At 43.6% G+C, this 18493-nt stretch overlaps 3 protein-coding genes across 3 annotated transcripts; 2 read left to right on the forward strand and 1 right to left on the reverse strand.

Annotated features, from left to right (window-relative positions):
* Positions 1 to 666: 666 nt before the first annotated feature.
* On the forward strand, positions 667 to 6174 carry mcm6 (minichromosome maintenance complex component 6). The gene is made up of 18 exons (XM_023421795.2): positions 667 to 878; positions 1027 to 1173; positions 1363 to 1473; positions 1660 to 1747; positions 1857 to 2018; positions 2125 to 2290; positions 2382 to 2530; positions 2666 to 2816; positions 2907 to 3048; positions 3322 to 3463; positions 3546 to 3653; positions 3879 to 4034; positions 4128 to 4256; positions 4342 to 4506; positions 4850 to 4973; positions 5081 to 5281; positions 5375 to 5514; positions 5628 to 6174. The coding sequence occupies exons 1-18, from the start codon at positions 781 to 783 to the stop codon at positions 5733 to 5735; spliced, it is 2487 nt and encodes an 828-aa protein (XP_023277563.1). The 5' UTR covers positions 667 to 780; the 3' UTR covers positions 5736 to 6174.
* Positions 6175 to 6287: 113 nt separating this feature from the next.
* LOC147818215 (uncharacterized) lies at positions 6288 to 7866 on the forward strand. Its single transcript, XM_087178134.1, has 3 exons — positions 6288 to 6355; positions 6601 to 6850; positions 7255 to 7866. Exons 1-3 carry the CDS (start codon positions 6313 to 6315, stop codon positions 7421 to 7423), a joined length of 462 nt encoding a protein of 153 aa, XP_087034260.1. The 5' UTR covers positions 6288 to 6312; the 3' UTR covers positions 7424 to 7866.
* On the reverse strand, positions 7830 to 18046 carry LOC111666472 (protein lifeguard 3). Its single transcript, XM_023421799.2, has 12 exons — positions 17763 to 18046; positions 13525 to 13842; positions 12775 to 12842; positions 12338 to 12402; positions 12185 to 12238; positions 12037 to 12087; positions 11893 to 11932; positions 11290 to 11327; positions 11111 to 11198; positions 10661 to 10756; positions 10519 to 10572; positions 7830 to 10440 (listed from the first exon to the last, which is right to left on the reverse strand). The coding sequence occupies exons 2-12, from the start codon at positions 13835 to 13837 to the stop codon at positions 10291 to 10293; spliced, it is 1017 nt and encodes a 338-aa protein (XP_023277567.1). The 5' UTR covers positions 13838 to 13842; positions 17763 to 18046; the 3' UTR covers positions 7830 to 10290.
* Between the last annotated feature and the right edge of the window lie 447 nt (positions 18047 to 18493).

Consider the following 18493-nt stretch of genomic DNA (forward strand, 5'->3'; position numbering starts at 1 on the left):
AGGAGAACAGGGTGAAAGGAAACTTGCTGACTGGGAGCTGGATGTTAATGCTGAAGGTGACCAGAGATGCAGAACTGTGGATTCTGGGTTTTTGTTGGTGACAGGGTAACTCCAACACAAATCTGCAGGAATGGCTCAGACCTTTCCTGCAGCACAGTCCAGCTTTTGTGCTGTCCATCCAAGGAGTCTGAAATGACATCAAAGGGTGCATGTCTGCTGTGTCATCTATCTTGACACTGATGGAGTTGACAGTTGAAGTGAATGGACAGAATCATGAGTGTTCACTGCCCTCCAGTGGTCACAGTGAGAAACTACAACACCACATTAGATATACAGTTTACTAACAGTTAATATCAATACGTAAATAATTATTGGTGATTACATGTATTATAGTAACATTAATTTAAACACTCTTAATTCTGTTAATTGAACCTGTGAAGAAAATCCGACGTAATAAGGCAGATTTGACCATTTTTTCCCCCTAAACTTTATTGAAGTTTGAAGCAGGAAGCGTACCGCGGGAAAAAGGAGAGGGGCTTTGCGTCAGTCTGCCTGTCCCACCCTCTGATTGGCTACAAGGCGGACGATATTTGCATAACGCCACCGATTGGCCCGACAGCGGCGCGCCAAACGTCACGTGGTCTAGTTTTTTCGCGCGAAAGTGTTGCTCTGTTGTGAGGACTTCAGCGTGCCGTCGTGTCTGTGTCCGGAAAGCAGCGGCGCGGATCGATATAAGTTTTTCTGAATCTTTTTTTTATCGCAGTTTGACAGGTTTTCAGTATGGATGTTGCCACAGCAACCGCGGAAAATGCCGGGGAGATGGTGAAAGACGAGTTGGCCGAGAAATGCCAGAAGTTATTCCAGGCTTTCTTGGAGGAGTAAGTCTCTCAGCAGCGGGCTCCATTGTGTTGTTACCTCCGCTTTTATATATTGTTTGTCAGTAACTGTGAGGATCCGGAGCTGTGCTGATCGACGCCTCTTTGCACTGTATTTATTATATTTCATTATTTCTGTGCCTCCGTGCAGATTTCAGACCGGGGATGGGGAGGTGAAGTATGTCCGTGAAGCCGAGGAGCTGATCAGGCCCGAGAGGAACACCCTGCTGGTGAGCTTCACAGACCTGGAGGGCTTCAACCAGGAGCTGGCCACCACCATCCAGGAGGAGTACTACAGGTGAGATCCCCACACTGGGAGCCTCGGTCTGAGCCCTTATTCATTTCTTTCCATTGTTATAGCTGCTGTTCTGATTTTTATAAATGCACTTGCATATTACACGATCCGTACTGGTGAATAAACTAATGTGGACTAACAGTCACGTGAGCGGTCTGCTGTGGATTAACATGGAGGTTTCTCTGTTTGCAGAGTGTATCCCTTCCTCTGTCGGGCCGTGCGCAACTTTGCTCGGGATCATGGGAATGTTCCTCTCAACAAAGAGTTCTACGTTGCCATCGAGGATCTTCCCACCAGACACAAGTAAGACCCATAACAAGCTTAAATCTGCTGCTGGGTTTTACTGTAAATCAGTTTTCTCTGGATTATACTCTGATTTCACATCCTGTAGTAGCCCCAGTAGAAGTTATATAGTTTATATATATATATATATATATATATATATATATATATATGTTAAATATGAGCATTTTCCTGTGTGTAATCTAGAATCCGTGAGCTGTCCTCTGCACGTATCGGCGCCCTGGTGAGGATCAGTGGTCAGGTGGTGAGGACACACCCAGTACACCCTGAACTGGTAAGATGCTCCGCAGGTGCACTTAAATAAGTCAAATGTTGAGTGTGTGTGTGTGTGTGTGTGTGTGTGTTACAGTCTGGTCGTTATAATGACTTGTTTGTGGTTTCAGGTGAGCGGCACCTTCCTGTGCATGGACTGCCAGGCAGTCATCAAAGACGTCCCTCAGCAGTTCAAATACTCTCCCCCGACCATCTGCAGGAACCCTGTCTGCAACAACCGCTCCCGCTTCCACCTGGACACACACAAATCCAAGTTCATCGACTTCCAGAAGGTACCTATGAAGACTGTGTGTGTGTGTGTGTGTGTGTGTGTCTGTGCATGAATAGGAAGAAGGTGTGCAGATGAAAGTATAGTTCTCTGACTAACTCTGTGTTCAGGTGCGTATCCAGGAGACACAGGCGGAGCTGCCTCGTGGTTCAATCCCTCGCTCCCTGGAGATCGTCCTGAGAGCCGAGGCCGTGGAGACGGCTCAGGCCGGAGACCGCTGTGACTTCACCGGGTCCCTCATCGTCGTGCCGGACGTCTCTCAGCTCAGCACTCCTGGTATGGGTTTGACCAAACATTCAGCCTCCAAATTTTTGTTTTTGTTTGTTTTTGTTGACGTCTCACGACTGTATGGGTGTTCTTCCTCCAGGTGTGCGAGCAGAGACCAGTACCCGTGTAGCTGGAGGACCCCAGGGCTTTGAGTCTGAGGGTTTGAGAGGGCTGAAAGCTCTGGGAGTCAGAGAGCTGTCATACAGACTGGCCTTCCTGGCCTGTAACGTGGCCCCGACTAACCCCCGAGTAAGAGAGACACACACAGATAACATGCATGTATTTCCATAAAATAACACCAAACCTCTAAGAAGGGAGTCGTAAGAGGATAAGCTCCAAACAATCCTGGTGTTCAGTTTCACATGCATGTTTTCTTTGTTGTAGTTTGGTGGAAAGGAGCTGCGGGAGGAGGAGCAGACTGCAGAGAGCATCAAGAGCCAGATGACGGAGAAGGAGTGGGAGAAAGTGTTTGAGATGAGCCAGGACAAGAACCTGTACCACAACCTGTGCACCAGCCTCTTCCCCACCATCCACGGTCAGTGCTCGGACCCGTCTTGAACCTTCAGAGGGTATTAAAGCCGTGGATGTTGATTTTTAAATGTTGACAATGATTGGGGTTGCACAGGCAACGACGAGGTGAAACGCGGCATCCTGCTGATGCTGTTCGGCGGCGTCCCCAAGACGACCATGGAGGGAACGTCTCTGAGAGGAGACATCAACGTCTGCATCGTTGGAGACCCGAGTACTGCCAAGAGCCAGTTCCTCAAGTACGTAACACGAGCACATGGATTACTCACATGTTCACACCCGCCCAATCTATTCACTCTGATAAATACAAATGAATGTGTCACGATCTTTTGTCTAACTGTGGAGAGTATTTCTGTCCATGGGTACTGTAGTTAAAATCCTGTCACAATTAGCTCTAACATTGTTGGTAATAACTACCAAATATAGAACTGGGTGTATTTACTCTTGTGGTCAGCTGTTGTTTGTAATGGTGATATATAAATGTGTGTGTGTGTGTGTGTGTGTGTGTGCAGGCACGTGGAGGAGTTCAGTCCCAGAGCAGTGTACACCAGCGGGAAAGCGAGCACCGCCGCAGGTCTGACAGCCGCCGTGGTCCGAGATGAGGAGTCCCACGAGTTCGTCATCGAGGCCGGAGCTCTGATGCTGGCTGACAATGTGAGTGTTACAGGTTATAAAGGGACAGCGAAGGACATTATTAAGGGTATTTACTGGTATTAATAGCTGTGTTTTCTTTCAGGGTGTATGTTGCATTGATGAGTTTGACAAGATGGACCTCAAGGACCAGGTGGCCATCCACGAAGCCATGGAGCAGCAGACCATCAGCATCACCAAGGCTGGAGTCAAGGTAACGGAGTCAGATCGGCCTCAGCCAGCATGACGCTCGATCACGTTACCACACAACTCAAGTGAATGTTGAACTTTAAAGACTCTTGTAAAGGTTTTCTAGTAAATTTTCTTGATGCGATTGAAGAAGTCCCTTTTTTTTAATTGGTGCCATTAAAACTGGACACTTCGATTACCCATGATTCCTTTCAGTAGAATAACTTGACTTTGTCTCCGCCTCCTCCAGGCCACCCTCAACGCACGCACATCCATCCTGGCTGCTGCCAACCCTGTCGGCGGGCGCTACGACCGCAGCAAGAGTCTGAAGCAGAACGTCAATCTGACGGCCCCCATCATGAGCCGCTTCGACCTCTTCTTCATCCTGGTGGACGACTGTAACGAGGTACGGACCGCAGTCTGTGCACAGTCTTTCTATAGTACTGTAGCAACCTAGTTTCTGACCTTGTCTAATGCTGTATCTGTGGGTGTATCCTAGGTGACGGACTACGCCATCGCCAGACGTATCGTGGACCTGCACTCCCGCGTGGAGGAGTCGGTGAACAGACTGTATTCTCTGGATGAGATCCGCAGATATCTGCTCTTTGCCAGGCAGTTCAAACCTAAGGTGAGTGTGTTCAGGAGTTTCTACCTGCTCTACCTGCTCCAGCTTTTATATATTCACTCACCTGTGCACACTTGTGCGTCTGTAGATCTCAAGCGAATCTGAGGAGTTCATCGTCGAGCAGTACAAGCGTCTCCGGCAGCGTGACGGCTCTGGCGGTGTGTCCAAGTCTGCCTGGAGGATAACGGTGCGGCAGCTGGAGAGCATGATCCGCCTGTCAGAGGGCATGGCGCGTATGCACTGCTGTGATGAGGTTAGTGCAACAATAACTTCCTGTTCAAAAAGCACAGACGGTCGACATGAAGTTTGACACACTGGATACAGGACAAAATGTATCATACTACAGAATAAATCACTAAAAGTACATTTAAAACTGTGGAGATGCCACCAATCTGCATATCAGCTGTAATAACTTGACACAGGATCATATAATGAACCATATATCTTGCTTGAAACGATGTAATGTAACAACCACAGCTCATTCTTTAAAAAGAAAAATAATATTTTTAAGTGAAAGTGAAATAATGGTTAATGTAACTGAGGCATATCACATGGTACAGAATAGTGACCACTGACATTCCTCTTCATGTCTCCAGGTGCAGCCCAAACATGTGAAGGAAGCCTTCCGTCTTCTGAACAAATCCATCATCAGAGTGGAGACGCCCGACATCAACCTGGAGCAGGAGGATGAGCTGGAGGAGGAGGAGCAGCAGGAGGAAGGTACTGTCCCACAGTGAACACACACAGTCCCGGAGACAAATGTGTAAACGTGCAGAGGTTGTGACATAATTATAATTATACCATCTAACGTAAACTTGTATTTGCAGGAAACATCCCCAACGGTGTGAATGGAGTGAATGGCCATGTGGATGGTGTTAATGGCATTAATGGCCACGTTAATGGGCATGTCAATGGTGTGAACGGCCACGCTGAGCCTGGCAGCCAGAAACCGTCTCTCCGCCTGTCTTTCCCCGAGTACAAACGCATCTCCAACCTGCTCGTCCTGCATCTGCGTAGAGCGGAGGAGGGTAAGAAGTGTTCTCCTTCCTACTGTCTGCCTCTCTATCTACTTTTATGATTACCGTGTTTTTTAAATCTCACGTTTTCACTGTTCCCTGCAGCTGAGGAAGAGGAGGAGCTGAAGAAAAGTGCGGTGGTGAACTGGTATCTGAAGGAGATCGAGTCAGAGATCGACTCGGAGGAGGAGCTCGTCAATAAGAAGGGGCTGATAGAGAAGGTCATCCACAGGCTGGTGCACTATGTGAGTCCACTCCTCAGAAATACAACCGCTGTTTTTAAACCAGCAGAAAAAACACGACTCATTTTAAACTGAGTGTGGTTGGCATGACTGACAATGTGCGTCTGTTTCCCCAGGATCACATCCTTATCGAGCTGTCTCAGGCGGGGCTGAAGGGCTCAGAGTCTGAGAGCCCAGAGGAAGGTGTCCTGGTCGTCAACCCCAACTACATCCTGGAAGATTAAACTCTTTTTCTCCACACTCGCAGCTTCCATGACTTTTGATATTAAACCCTGTCAATAAAGTTGATGTTCTAGGTGTTGAATATGAATGCTCATATGTAATGCATACATAATAGTAGCACTGGAGATGCTATTAGACTTGTTTTTTGAGTTTATCATCTCTACTGTAAAAAGATTAGATTCTGGGGCTCTTAAAGAAAAAACATTTTTTACTTCGTCAAACTGACTATTGTAAATATGCTGCTATTTTTTCCAGTTGTTTGCTGGCTTCTGTTTGTTTGACTGAGGGAACTGCCCTGAATTGTGTACTTGCTATTTGTTATTGTAACTATATATTAGAGGCATACACTGCAGCTTTACCTCCGTGGTTTCAAGTTTTGTCTTTTTGTAAAATTATGAGATGTTGAAAAATGTTGGTTGAATAAATAAAATGTTGTTGACAAACACACGAATCTGTTTGGACTGTTTTTAGTCATTTCCTGTAGTTCACAGAAGTGCCGCGTTAATATTGTCCACTAGGTGGCAGCAGCTTTGATGAGAAATATCACTGCGCATGCGCAACTGACGTTATTCAACAAACATGGCGGCGTGCTACGTGAGAGCAGTCAGGACAGCACTGAAAGGTAAAACAAACATTGATGTTACGTGTTCTGTAAACGGTGTGTTTTAATAACATTAATATTTAAATAACCGTCGACTGAGGCTGTGGCGGAGTCGTTTGTGTAAATGACGTCATATATAACGCGACTTGGTATTGATTCTGAACAGCACAGGTGAATGTTCCTGTGAATCAGCGCTCATTAACCTGGTCTCAGAGGGGACTCGAGTCTCATCACTGAAGGATAAAGTGCTCTCTCCCTCCTGCTAGGTCTACACCTTGTTCCTGGCCGGTGGCTCCTCACGCAGAGCGGCCAAACCCCGGCAGTGTGTCGGTGTTCGCGGCCGCTACACGTCTCCTCTGCCGCCTCTCTGAGCAGCTCCAAGACAGAGCCACAGAGGAGCAGCAGCACAGACAACAGGAGAGCCAGGGAGGAGGAGGAGGAGGAGGAGGATGAAGATGCGGAGTACATCCCCAAGAGGAAGGCAAAGAACCCCATGGTGAAGATTGGCTATGCTTGGTGAGTCTCCTCTCTCCTGTCTAACTAAATAACTCTTAAATGAGTCACAGTGAGCCAAAACAACACATAGCAACTCCTATGGAAATCTAGTGGCAGCATCAATACTAGCAGTATTAGCTAGTTATTGTTTACTCATGATTTGATTGCGTCATGCACAAAAAAAAGTTCTTACCCACAGGGACATCTAAAATACAGTTGTGGTGGTGTCAGGTTTGCCAGACAAGAATATAACATCCTACATAAAACTTCCCATTGCAAACAGTGAACTTTGTCTCCTGTCACACGCTCTACTGCTCTTCAATCTACCACGACAGACAATCCCTTCCTAAAACACACCTTAACACAGTTTCTGTACACTCATGGATCTGTGTAACTTCATGTCTTTCTCTCTCGCCTCCGACCAGGATGATAGGCCTCCCCACAGGCATCATCAGCTTCATCCTGGCCAAGAGAGAAGTGGACAAAAACCGACTGAAGCAGCTGAAGATTCGACAGAGGATGCAAAATTCAAACGAGGGAGACTACGAAGGCAGTCGTTACCGCCGTCACACAGATGTTAACCTGGACCAATAAAGTTCATGGTTGGCTGTGATGATTTGCATCGTATCCTGAATGTCAGACTGAGACAGTGAATCCTGCACTACTGCCCAAGGACAGAAGAGATGTCAACTCCATGAGCGTTGAAACACGCTCTGTGAGACACTCTGGGCAACTGTTTCTTCTAAAAGTGGACACAGGAAATCTGGGAAGGAACATGTCCATGACAAAACCTTCCACCAGGACAGTTTTTTTTTTTTTCTTCTTTCTCATGAACATGAGAATGAAAAAATATGGAGAATGACCATATATGTGTTGGCCATGATGATCTACAAGAAAAAAAATAAATAGAGGAAACAAATAAAAGCATATATTTATAAATCACTTCCTGTTTAAATGTTGATTGTAAATGTTACAGCTGCTGCTGAATCACATCAAAAACTCAAATAAAAATCTTTTATTTGATATGAAAAGGCAAACAGATTTTCTTCAGCATTGATATGTATATTTACAAACCCATACCAACTCACTATCTATGCCACACAGTCAAAATGTTCTGCCGTATTTGTTTAGAATCAAGGGTTATATGTAACTTCGGCTTGGGTCATTACTTTCTATGAGTCGTGGTGTGTGTGGAGGACCAGCCGGGTGGGGTTAATCATGGCAAGAGGTTTTGAACAGTGGTGCAATAAGTTAACACTGTGGCGCCGATTGTGCTGACAAACCCACCCGGCTGCCGCTCTCAGTATGTGACCCAAATCTGACTGTAACAGAGGAACTTACAAACAGGCACATACAGTATGTAACAATACTATAAAAGCTCTCTAAGTACAAACCCTGTACTTCTTAAAGTAAAAAATGTAATCTCACAAACATTGTCATTGTGAAGGCACTATAGTGATGTATGTAAATAATGACAATAGAGAAACACATGTACAGCAGCTGTACCTCCGGGGTGGGCACTCAATCCCAAAGTATTGATACTACAAATAAGTGTTTCATCCATAAAGTGTCATTAGGATCAATACCAAATGTTACAGCATGTAACATCACATTTTTGGTACCAACACTCCTCTCAGGGCAGCACTGTTAGCTTTTCAGCTGCGGTTGTCTGTGTGTGCTAGTTTAAAGAGTTCACACTTAATGTTTATTTACCTTTTAACCTGCCTATAATTAAAGTATTTGTTCTACACTTATGAGAAATCAACTGATAATACTTCTGAGAACTAGATGAGATGGTTGTAACATCCATCATGTCTGAACGGTAAATATGAAACTAAGGTGAGCTAGCAGTCGCAGCTAGCTTAGCTTAGCATAAAGACTGGAAGAGGGGGAAACAGTCTGACTCTCCAAAGTCAATAAAATCCACCTACCAACCGGAAACACTCACAGATAAACACATTATATTTTGTTTGTTCAATCTTTTTAAAAAAAAAAGTGTAAAAACAACACATCCAGTTGAGATTTAGGGGATTTACAGCTCATGATCAAGAAAATGTCCAGCACATAATTCCTGTAAAAGCATAATCTGATGTTTTGACACTTTGTTTATTTTATGAATAAAACAAACAAGTGACACTGTGTTGACTAGCGGAGCTGGTAAACTGATTTTATTTTTAATCTTTGGACAGAGCCAGGCCAGATGGTTCCCTCTGTCTCCAGTCTCTATGCAAAGCTAACAAAGATAATTTTAGAGTAGATATAAGAATAGTATCAGTCTTATCGCCTAAATCAGCAAGGAAAGCAAATACGGGTTCCTTACGGTGGCCCGGAGAGCTCAACGCACCGCAGCTAAAGAAAACACACGCAAATAGACGAAACACACGCACATTTAGAAAACATCATCAATTTGACAACACGTGCGCTGCAAATACTCACAACACAACCAGACACACACATTTGCTGCAAGTAGCACAGACGAGCACCGAACAACAGGTGTGTTTCCGGTCGGGTTCATCACTTTATTGTGTCCCCTGGAAACACGTTCAGGTCTGTGCTACTTGTTTGTGTGTATCTGGTTGTGTTGTGAGTATTTGCAGCGCACGTGTTGTCAAACTGATGATGTTTTCTAAATGTGCGCGTGTTTCGTCTATTTGCATGTGTTTTCTTAAGTTGCAGTGCGCTGAACTCTCAGGGCCACCGTAGTTCCCAAAATGTCAAACTATCCCCTTTTGAATAATTTACAGAGAATACTAAAAAGAAATACTTGATCTCATTCTGTGCTAATTGAAACGTATTTAGAAGTTGCCTATTAATGATTAATTCATGTCATAAATCATGACACATTTCTGCCCCAACATGAAAGTACAGCTGCTTTAAATAATAAAAATAAATATGAATAAATCAATATCAGTATGGATATCGTGATCCGGGCCCTGGTACTACTTGTAATCGGATTGAAATTAAATTTTTGGACGATGCCCACCCCGTCTGTAGTTCAAAAGGCAACAAGAGAGATGGTGTTGGCAAATCTGACTTTGCACATTGGAATAAACATATTTGCCCATTTTCAACAGTTCATGTGTAGCAGTAGTAGTATTAGTATTTACATGCAGAGAAAAACACTTTCGGCCTTAACTGAAGTCCGGCAAGAGTGAATAAATGTTGCGGCGGACTTTCCAATGTCAATAGATATTTATATTGTAGTATTTATATGCTTCGCTAACCACTTGTAAGTCGCTTAATGCAGCTACAGACAGATACAGATTTCAGAAAAAGTGCATTTTTTGCGTGTAGGATTAATCTTCCTACACTATGACAAAATCTCAAATTCAGCCCTTTGATATGTTCCCTGATGTGCACCATGATTGTATAAATTTAATCTGATTCTGACTGAAATCAAGCAAAAGGTTTCAAAAAAGCACGGAATGATTTTGTGGAAACCCAGCAGTACCCTTCTTGACTTATTTAGTCGAAGCTCCGATAATCTGCAGCAGGAAAAGGAAGATCTGGATGATGTCGACGTAGATTGAGAGTGCGGCGAACACGTACTCCTCTGGACTGATGGAGTGCTTCCTGTTCCCTATCAGCAGCTGTGTGTGGTACGCCAGGAACTACAAACACAGAGAAAACGTCTTTAAAAACTCCGACGCACACCTTGTTTTACGAAACATCTGAAGTGAAATACTCACCATAGTGAAGGCTATGGCTCCCAAAGCTGCATAAAGCATGTGAAGCCACAGAATCTGCAACAACAAACAGGCGTTACAAAGAAAACTTGAAGACGTGCTTTAAGAAACTGTGTTTCTGTTGTTCACGTCAGCTTTAACTCACATATTTGAAGGAGAGCACGATGGTTGTAATGATGCCGGTCACAAACACCACGATCCCCAGCACACAGAAGAGACCCTGGCACTTAGTGAAGTCGACCTTTTAGAGAGAGAAACCACCAAAGGCCATGTTAATACATGTGACTGCACAATGCAGCCGTTTGAAGCTGATAAGCTCTCTCACACACACACACACACACACACACACACACACACACACAGAATTGTGTTTCCATGACTTCCGAGGACATAACATTGACTTGAATTCATTTCCTGGAAACTCACTTTAACCCAAACATAAACATCACACTGAAACACGTCTTCACCTTAAAGTTTTATGATTCACGTTACGGGGAAGACAAGTCCCCAAAATGTGACTGTGTAAACAGATATAGGTCACCACAGCATGAGGTAATACCTTAACCACACACACGCACACGCACACACACCCTACCTTTGTCTGGAAGCAGAAGACGGTGACGGCGATGCAGACGACGGCAGTGATAGCCAGAGCGAGAAACACTGCTTTTGTGTTGTAGTAACTAAGATTAAAAAGAGCAACATACAGTTAATACAGAAGGAAACTGACTGGAGGTTTTCAGATTACCTGGAGCGTGTAGGTTTATTCTTTACCTGGATATGGATCCAGTCATGTAGGACAAAGCCAGAGTCTGTAAATAATAGACATAATTGGAGGTTTAACAGCAGTTAGCTATAATAACACTTTAACTGTCCAACCAAAAATAGAGTTGCAGTGTATTTAAGGAAAAGAAAAAACACAATCACCGGCTGAAGACATAATAATGTGCTAAAACATAAAACTTCCAGATGCAATGTGGATTGAAGAATAGCTAAAAGAGGGGAAGAAAACTATTGTAATGGACCTGCCAAAAGGTAACGTATATAAATACTTCAGCAGTGTGAGAGCTGAATATCAACAGTCCACATCCATCAGCCCATGAATTAACACATGGAGCCGTGTCGCTCACGGAGCTGATAAAACACAGACACCGAAACAACATATCAAAAGTGTTATGCAAACAGCCTGAGTCAAGTGTGGTGACTCACTGCTTCGTTCTGATATCGAAGACAAACCTGCAGCACTGGGACAACGCTAGCAGAGACTAATGGAAATGTTCATTAGGAGAGAAGTTACTGTATTAAATCTAAGAATAGATCTGACACTGTCAGTAAGTATGAGTCTCCATTTCCTGATTCACAAATCATCCAACTCACAAAGATGAACAGCAGAATGACGTTCCATGGGAACTTCCTCCTATAAAACAGAGGATTATGAAATTAAAAGCGTGATTGTTCTATAAATATTGTTTGTACAGATATTCTTTCTAAGGCCTCGTCAAACTGAGCAACCCCACTCACCGGGGGCCCTTACAGCAGACCAGCACGAGGTGGGTGACGATATACACAGCACTGAAACCACAAGAGACGACAACATGAATATTCACAAACTTTAATTTGGATTCTTATAAAGTCACAGGCACCGATGTTACCACAGAGCAGGACTTACTATGACGCCCAGTAGATGGCTTGGTTTCGCTGCACGAAATATCTGACAGGTTGGCTGTGGGAAACAGACGCACAGTTACACCAGGACATATATATATATATATATATACACACACACTAACAGCCACACACAAGACACACTCAGTATACTCACACAAACGTGAATACAGCCACAATGGCTGTGGTGACGAGGAGCTGAGACGCCAAAATCAAATACACCTGAAAAACACAGGCAAACAAAACGACATTACACCCTGTAGTTTCTTATCAGAGCAGTTCGGACCACGGCAGCATACGCCCCAGTTTAGGTCTTAAATATCTTCTTTATCATGTTGTATGACACAAGAAAAATATAAACATTTATGTGTGAAAATATAACAGATAAATATACGAGTCACAGAAATCTCCTGTCTCTGGGTGGATTAGTTGCAACTTGGTAAACAGCAAGATAAAACCGTTTGATCCAGGTGGTTAGAAGAGTCTGAAAATACCTGCAAAGCCGTGCTGAGGGTGTTTTTAACCAAACACATGCTTTGCTCTGTGAGTCCAGTGTAATGGTAACACACGGCGTGCGCGACGAGTACGCTTTACCTTTCTGATGAAGGCGTGCCGAATGCTCAGACTGTCCCAACCGCTGCCGCTCGCCGCGAACTCATCACCTGTGTCACAACAGACATATGAGCACAAACCGTGAGACCCTCATGGTTTGACATTTGGGAAAACGAAAATGCTTTTCTACCTTGAGTTAGATGAGAGGGTTCATACCACTTTTATTATATGTCTCTATGCTTAATAGGAAGCTATGGCCTGGAGACGATTAGCTTATCTTAGCTTAGCTCAGCCTAGCTTAGCTTAGCTTAGCATAAAGCCTGATAATAGAGGGACAAATCCAGCCTGGTGTAACATAACATCTAGCTCTGTACAAAAACTGAAACTGACAAAAAGAAAGGTTTTATGTGGGGATTATGTGTTTGACTATTTCTTGATCGGAAACAGTGATTTCTTTGAGTCCAGCACATAACCCCCATAAAACTACACACTGATGTTTTAACTATAATGTATATGTATAATGTATTAGTGAACTATAGAGCTGCTTTAATATTCCTTTAAAAACATTGAGCTTTATTACATGTAATTTTTTTAATGCTGTGATGCATTCAACTTATTCTTTTATTACTGTGTCAAAAAAAAGTAATTTTTAAAGACGTGCCAGTTGCCAAATTGCAACATCCTTCCAAGTTTTGTCAAAAGAAATGGCAGAGTACTGTCTTTAAATATTTCACATTTGTTTTACTAAGCATTAAAAACACACACTGATATTGTTGGTGGTCCCCGTCTTACCGGAGGTCAGGATATCTGACGGTATGGTCGGTGGCATAACAGGAGGCATGGGAGGGTGACTGGGGTAGCCTGCTCCTGGAGGCCCAGCTGGGTGAGGCTGTCCTGGGTACGGGCCAGGAGGGTAGCCCCCTGGCTGGCCTGGGTAGGAATGGGGGTTTGGAGCGGTGGGGTAGGGAGCAGACGGCTGGCCTGGCTGCGGACCACCATAGGTGGGGAAGCCATAGGCAGGAGGTGGTGGGTAATTCCCGCCCTGTGGTTGGTACAGCAGGCCGTGAGAGTCATTATACCCTGGAGGGTAGTCTGACCTGGACATGATGCCTGTGAGGAGGGAAGCAGGAGACAACACAGTTCACATCTGTTTCACATTTCAATGCACGAAAGCCGACAACGGAGAGAGCGATAAGCAGAGAGGAGCAATAAACTGCCACGGTCAATAACATCCAGAGAGTTGAGCTTTTCAGATATGTAGCTATCAGTGTGTATGTGGGCCTTTAATGCTGCTCTAATCAATATTTTTGCATGGATGTGGAAGGGGGAGTAATGACGAACGCACAGGTGATTATCGCCCGACTCCACTGCGTCAGCTCTGTTTGGTTTTACAGCCGGCAACTTATTTGTTTTGGTTCACCCTCGCTGCTCTAATCCACGTTGTTTTCAGCCACAGCCGGCGGCTGTCTTCAGTGAAAAAGCTGCCCAGCAACAACATGCAGTCGACTGTCCAGGTCAGAGGGAACATGGTGGAGCATTTGGCAGCTAAAAAGTCACATATTTCCCCTCAGGAGTCAGTGGACACCGAAAAAGGCCTAAAAGGAGGGAGAATATTTGACTCATATTTGGCCAGAAACGAGGCTCTGAATGAGCGCTAACGCTGCTCAGTATCTGCTGGGTGTGTGCCCAGGGAACTGTTTGCTAACATGTTAGCCATATTAACTTTATGAGGTGACATCAATGTGGGGTTTGTGTTTGCCCGCAAGTGACCAAAAAACAATAATTTGAGGTTTAACTAAACAGTATCACACACTCACACACACACAGACACACACAGACACACACACACACACACACACACACACACAGTATTCTGTCCACCAGAGAGCACAGACAACATGTCTCGCTCTTTCATAATCACATTTGAAAGATCTTTATCCAAGTTTTTTTTTTTTTATCTTGAGTGCTTATGTGAAATATTGAATATCAGATGACATATCTTAATCTGTAATTCTGGTACAGGCCTCAATCATCAAGTATCTAATATCTATAGTAGGGGTGAGAGATATGAATTAAATGCCCCATGGGTACTTTTATATCGTGATATCTACATTTTATGAAATAAAAACATGATAAACAGAAAAGGATATATTTACACATCAGTGCAAATGATTGTGTAAATCAAATAAAGCAGTGGGTTGATTTTTAAATCCACAACAAACCACAGTAATACAACCAAAGATATTAACAGGACACAGTAGCTGACTCTGCACGCTGCTCAGTGTCGAAGAATCTCTGACACTTCAAAAATGCACAGTCCCGGCTTCAGTAACAACAGCACAGACTGGCTTAAGGCCTGGGTAATGAGTATGTGAATGAGTGTGTGTGTGTGTGTGTGCACATATAATTATCCAACACTTAGATTTGGCTGGGAAACAATCACACTGGAGCTAACCTTATAACACACTGTACATCTGGGGTTGTATCAGGTTAAAGTGAACATATGGTTCTGCTTAGTAATGTGGTTCACAGTAACCACCACAGGCTCAGGAACCACCACACCGATCTCTGGGGGGAAATTTCTAATAATAAACCCCCCACACACACGCACACACACACACACACACACACACACACACACACACACACACACACACACACACACTGTAGTCACTTATTGTCATGTTTCTGCAAACGAGGATAAAAAGAAACTGTGGTACTTTAGCAGGGAGCTTTATGTATTTCACCAACATATTAAACCACATTTACAGAGTGACTCTTTCAGACTTGGAAAACATCTCTGCCAGATTTACACTCTTAACACTTTACAGATGATCTTGTCGACCTGAGTTCTTTTACTGATCTGTTATTTGGCATGTTTCCTCTTTGCTCAGTTATTTAGAAAATGCAAAATGTTCCCTGAGCTCCATTTTCACTGGGACTTTTAGGGAATACACACAGTAGAGGAATTCAAGAGCTGACTCCACCTCATGCTGCCATTACATCACACCCCGAGCACCAAGCAACAGGACAGAAAACACTGAATGGAAAAAGTGCTTCAGAGTATCCACAGTCAAACTCACAGCGACACAAACACAGATCTGATCACTTTTAGGTCACAGAGACGCAGTTAGCAGATTACAGGGTTGTGTGTTTAAACAGGAACTGCTGCTTCAGAAAAGTGAACATTTAGAAAATGTCACACAAAGGTTGGCAAGGTTCAAGCTGATGTTGATTTTCCACATCGGATTATTCAACTTCATCATTATGATCACAACTAACACCGAATAATCACGTGGTTCTGAGTCATTATATCTGAGTATCCACCCTGCGACGCTGTAATAAGTTTGTTTGCCTCCATGCAGCACGACACAAACTACAGTTCCTCAAATACTGTATCTCTAAACACATGACCGGCAGAGAGGATATGTGTCCAATAACCTGTGTCTGAGAAACACGCTTGTTCTTTCATGTGAAGTCTGTGGTGTGGGTGGACAAAATAATAGAAGAAATGAACAGTGAGAACCGGTTTGACAAAGCTTGTAATTTTCACTATCTGCTGCGACAGTCCAAGGTTTTTGTTTTTAAAAGCAGATGTGTTTGTCCTTAGTCATCATGATCTATGACATCAAGACTTCTCCTTTTCAAATCATGTAACCCTGAAGTGTTCACAGCTTTGGGCTTGAAACTGATCAGCATTTTTAAAACAACTGCAGTCACCGATCTTTATGAATAGATATATTTTCATTGCAGCTCCACTTCCACAAGGTTCTTCTGTTGCAATGTCCATCCACTGTGAAGTCAGTGAGTGATCTTTATGGACTGTATGTGCAGTATTAGTAGAGGAGGGGGTCAGAAAATGGGGCAGGCATTGTAATTTTCTTTATTCCTAAATTTGTATTTAATGTCAGCCTTTGCAATATAGCTAATAGCAACGAGTCGCTTAGTTGGTTGACAGAAAATATTTTGATTAATTGATCGATTAAATGATTTTTCAAGCATAAATGCAAAAAAAAATTCAAAAGGTTTCAGTTGCTTAAATTTGAGACGATATATTTAAGTTTTGGACGCTTGGTCAGAAAAAAATATTTGAAGACGTCTCTCCTCAGAGTCTGTAAGACTGAGATGGGCACTTTTCACTGCTATCTGATGTTTTGTAAACAAAACAGTAAATTACAAAGCAGACTGAGAATGAAAATAATTGTCAGCCGCAGCCATTGATAGTTACATAAATGGTTACAGACAATTACAAAAGACAGATCAAGGTTCAACCCTGCTCACCTTCAAAATAATTTGTGTACAGTGCCTTACTGAAGTACAGCTTTTTCAATTATATTCTAATATGAGATATTGTCCCTTCATAGATAATTGTTTTATATACCAGTGTTTGTTTGTGTGAATGAACCAAAAAGAGATTTTTCCATCACATGACCGCAGATCAATTCAGATGTGCGGAAAACAGATGTAGCTAATTAACGGAAATCACATTAAAACTGGCCCCTTATGTGGCAGTGAGAGGACGCACGCGGGCTCCCTGACTGTGACACTTCTCATCATTAATGTTATTGGTGACACCTGTTCTCTTCCTGACACGACAACTTGCAACGTGTCTGCCCCCCCAAATAATAAATAAATAAATAAATAAATAAATAAATAAATAAGAAGTGTGCTGTAACTTTGTCCTGCAGTTCATTAAAACAGACAAATAATAAGCAACAGGAATAAAAGTAAAGTGCGCAGTCACCACATTCACAGCCCGGTCCCAACACGTCCAGCGGACAGACTGCACCCACTCCGCCCTGTTCACCGGCACCAAACACCCGCTCACAAAAAGCCTTTTCAGGTGAGTGACGTAGGTCTGCGGGACAAACAGGACTGCCCTGCTATGAATAGACACTCACAAACATTCAAGGCTGTACTTGTTGGGACGTTAAAATTAAATTAAATTAACTCTAGTCTGTTTAATGTTTCCAGGTCGTTGATTCGCAACGAAAACAAGAGAAAACAATCTTTAATTTAGCTTCACTTACCAAGTGAGAAGAAACAATCCCGTCGTGTTAGTTTTCCAGCGGTAAAATGGGACAATAAAAGACAGACACACCCTCTCTGCCTCCGAAAAAAAGCTCCCAAGTTACCGGAGAGATTCAGAGCAAGGCTTAATGTGAGCTTGTTCAGCGGCCTGTCAGTCTGTCTGCTCCCCGGCCTGTCTGTCTGTCTGCTCCCCGGCCTGTCTGTCTGTCTGCTCCCCGGCCTGTCTGTCTGTCTGCTCCCCGGCCTGTCCTGCGGTGTGTTCAGCAGCAGCAGCAGTCAGATGTGAAGCAGCGGTGGAGAACATTTCCTGGTACAGGGAACAGGGAGGACCAGGGTGGAGCCCTGTCTCACTCTCTCACTCTCTCACTCTCTCACTCACACACAAACACACACACACACACACACACACACACACACACACATACACGTATGTGTGTGTGTGTGTGTGTGTGTGTTTGTGTGTGACAAGACCTGCCAGACTCAGCTGATTCATTTTCAACAGGCTCTTCTCATGTTACTAAGTAAAGGTGCATTACAACTACATACTAAATTACATTAATTAAGTATTTGTTGTCATTTAACCTCCTAGGACCTGGCGTCCACATATGTGGACCTCACATTTTGGCTTCTCTAGACCACAATACTAACTTTTTCTCAACGAGGGCCTGGTGACCACATATGAGCCATGTTCAGAAATTGAAATAACAATGCAAAATGTTCAGCATGTTTT

Source organism: Seriola lalandi, unplaced genomic scaffold (genome assembly GCF_002814215.2).
Source record: "Seriola lalandi dorsalis isolate HSWRI2012SDOR001 ecotype SW California unplaced genomic scaffold, Sedor1 jcf7180002054677, whole genome shotgun sequence".
Lineage (NCBI taxonomy): Eukaryota > Metazoa > Chordata > Actinopteri > Carangiformes > Carangidae > Seriola > Seriola lalandi.

Bases quoted from the DNA above. Each gene is read 5' to 3' on its own strand.
- mcm6 (XM_023421795.2), top strand. From the start codon at position 781: ATGGATGTTGCCACAGCAACCGCGGAAAATGCCGGGGAGATGGTGAAA. The intron at 879-1,026 runs GTAAGTCTCTCA...GCCTCCGTGCAG, and splicing joins TTCCAGGCTTTCTTGGAGGA to ATTTCAGACCGGGGATGGGG. The intron at 5,515-5,627 runs GTGAGTCCACTC...CTGTTTCCCCAG, and splicing joins TCCACAGGCTGGTGCACTAT to GATCACATCCTTATCGAGCT.
- LOC111666472 (XM_023421799.2), bottom strand. From the start codon at position 13,837: ATGTCCAGGTCAGACTACCCTCCAGGGTATAATGACTCTCACGGCCTG. The intron at 12,088-12,184 runs GTAAGTCCTGCT...TTGTGGTTTCAG, and splicing joins GCCATCTACTGGGCGTCATA to TGCTGTGTATATCGTCACCC. The intron at 10,441-10,518 runs GTGAGTATTTCA...CTGTGTTTGTAG, and splicing joins GAGCCATAGCCTTCACTATG to TTCCTGGCGTACCACACACA.
- LOC147818215 (XM_087178134.1), top strand. From the start codon at position 6,313: ATGGCGGCGTGCTACGTGAGAGCAGTCAGGACAGCACTGAAAG. The intron at 6,356-6,600 runs GTAAAACAAACA...CCCTCCTGCTAG, and splicing joins AGTCAGGACAGCACTGAAAG to GTCTACACCTTGTTCCTGGC. The intron at 6,851-7,254 runs GTGAGTCTCCTC...GCCTCCGACCAG, and splicing joins GTGAAGATTGGCTATGCTTG to GATGATAGGCCTCCCCACAG.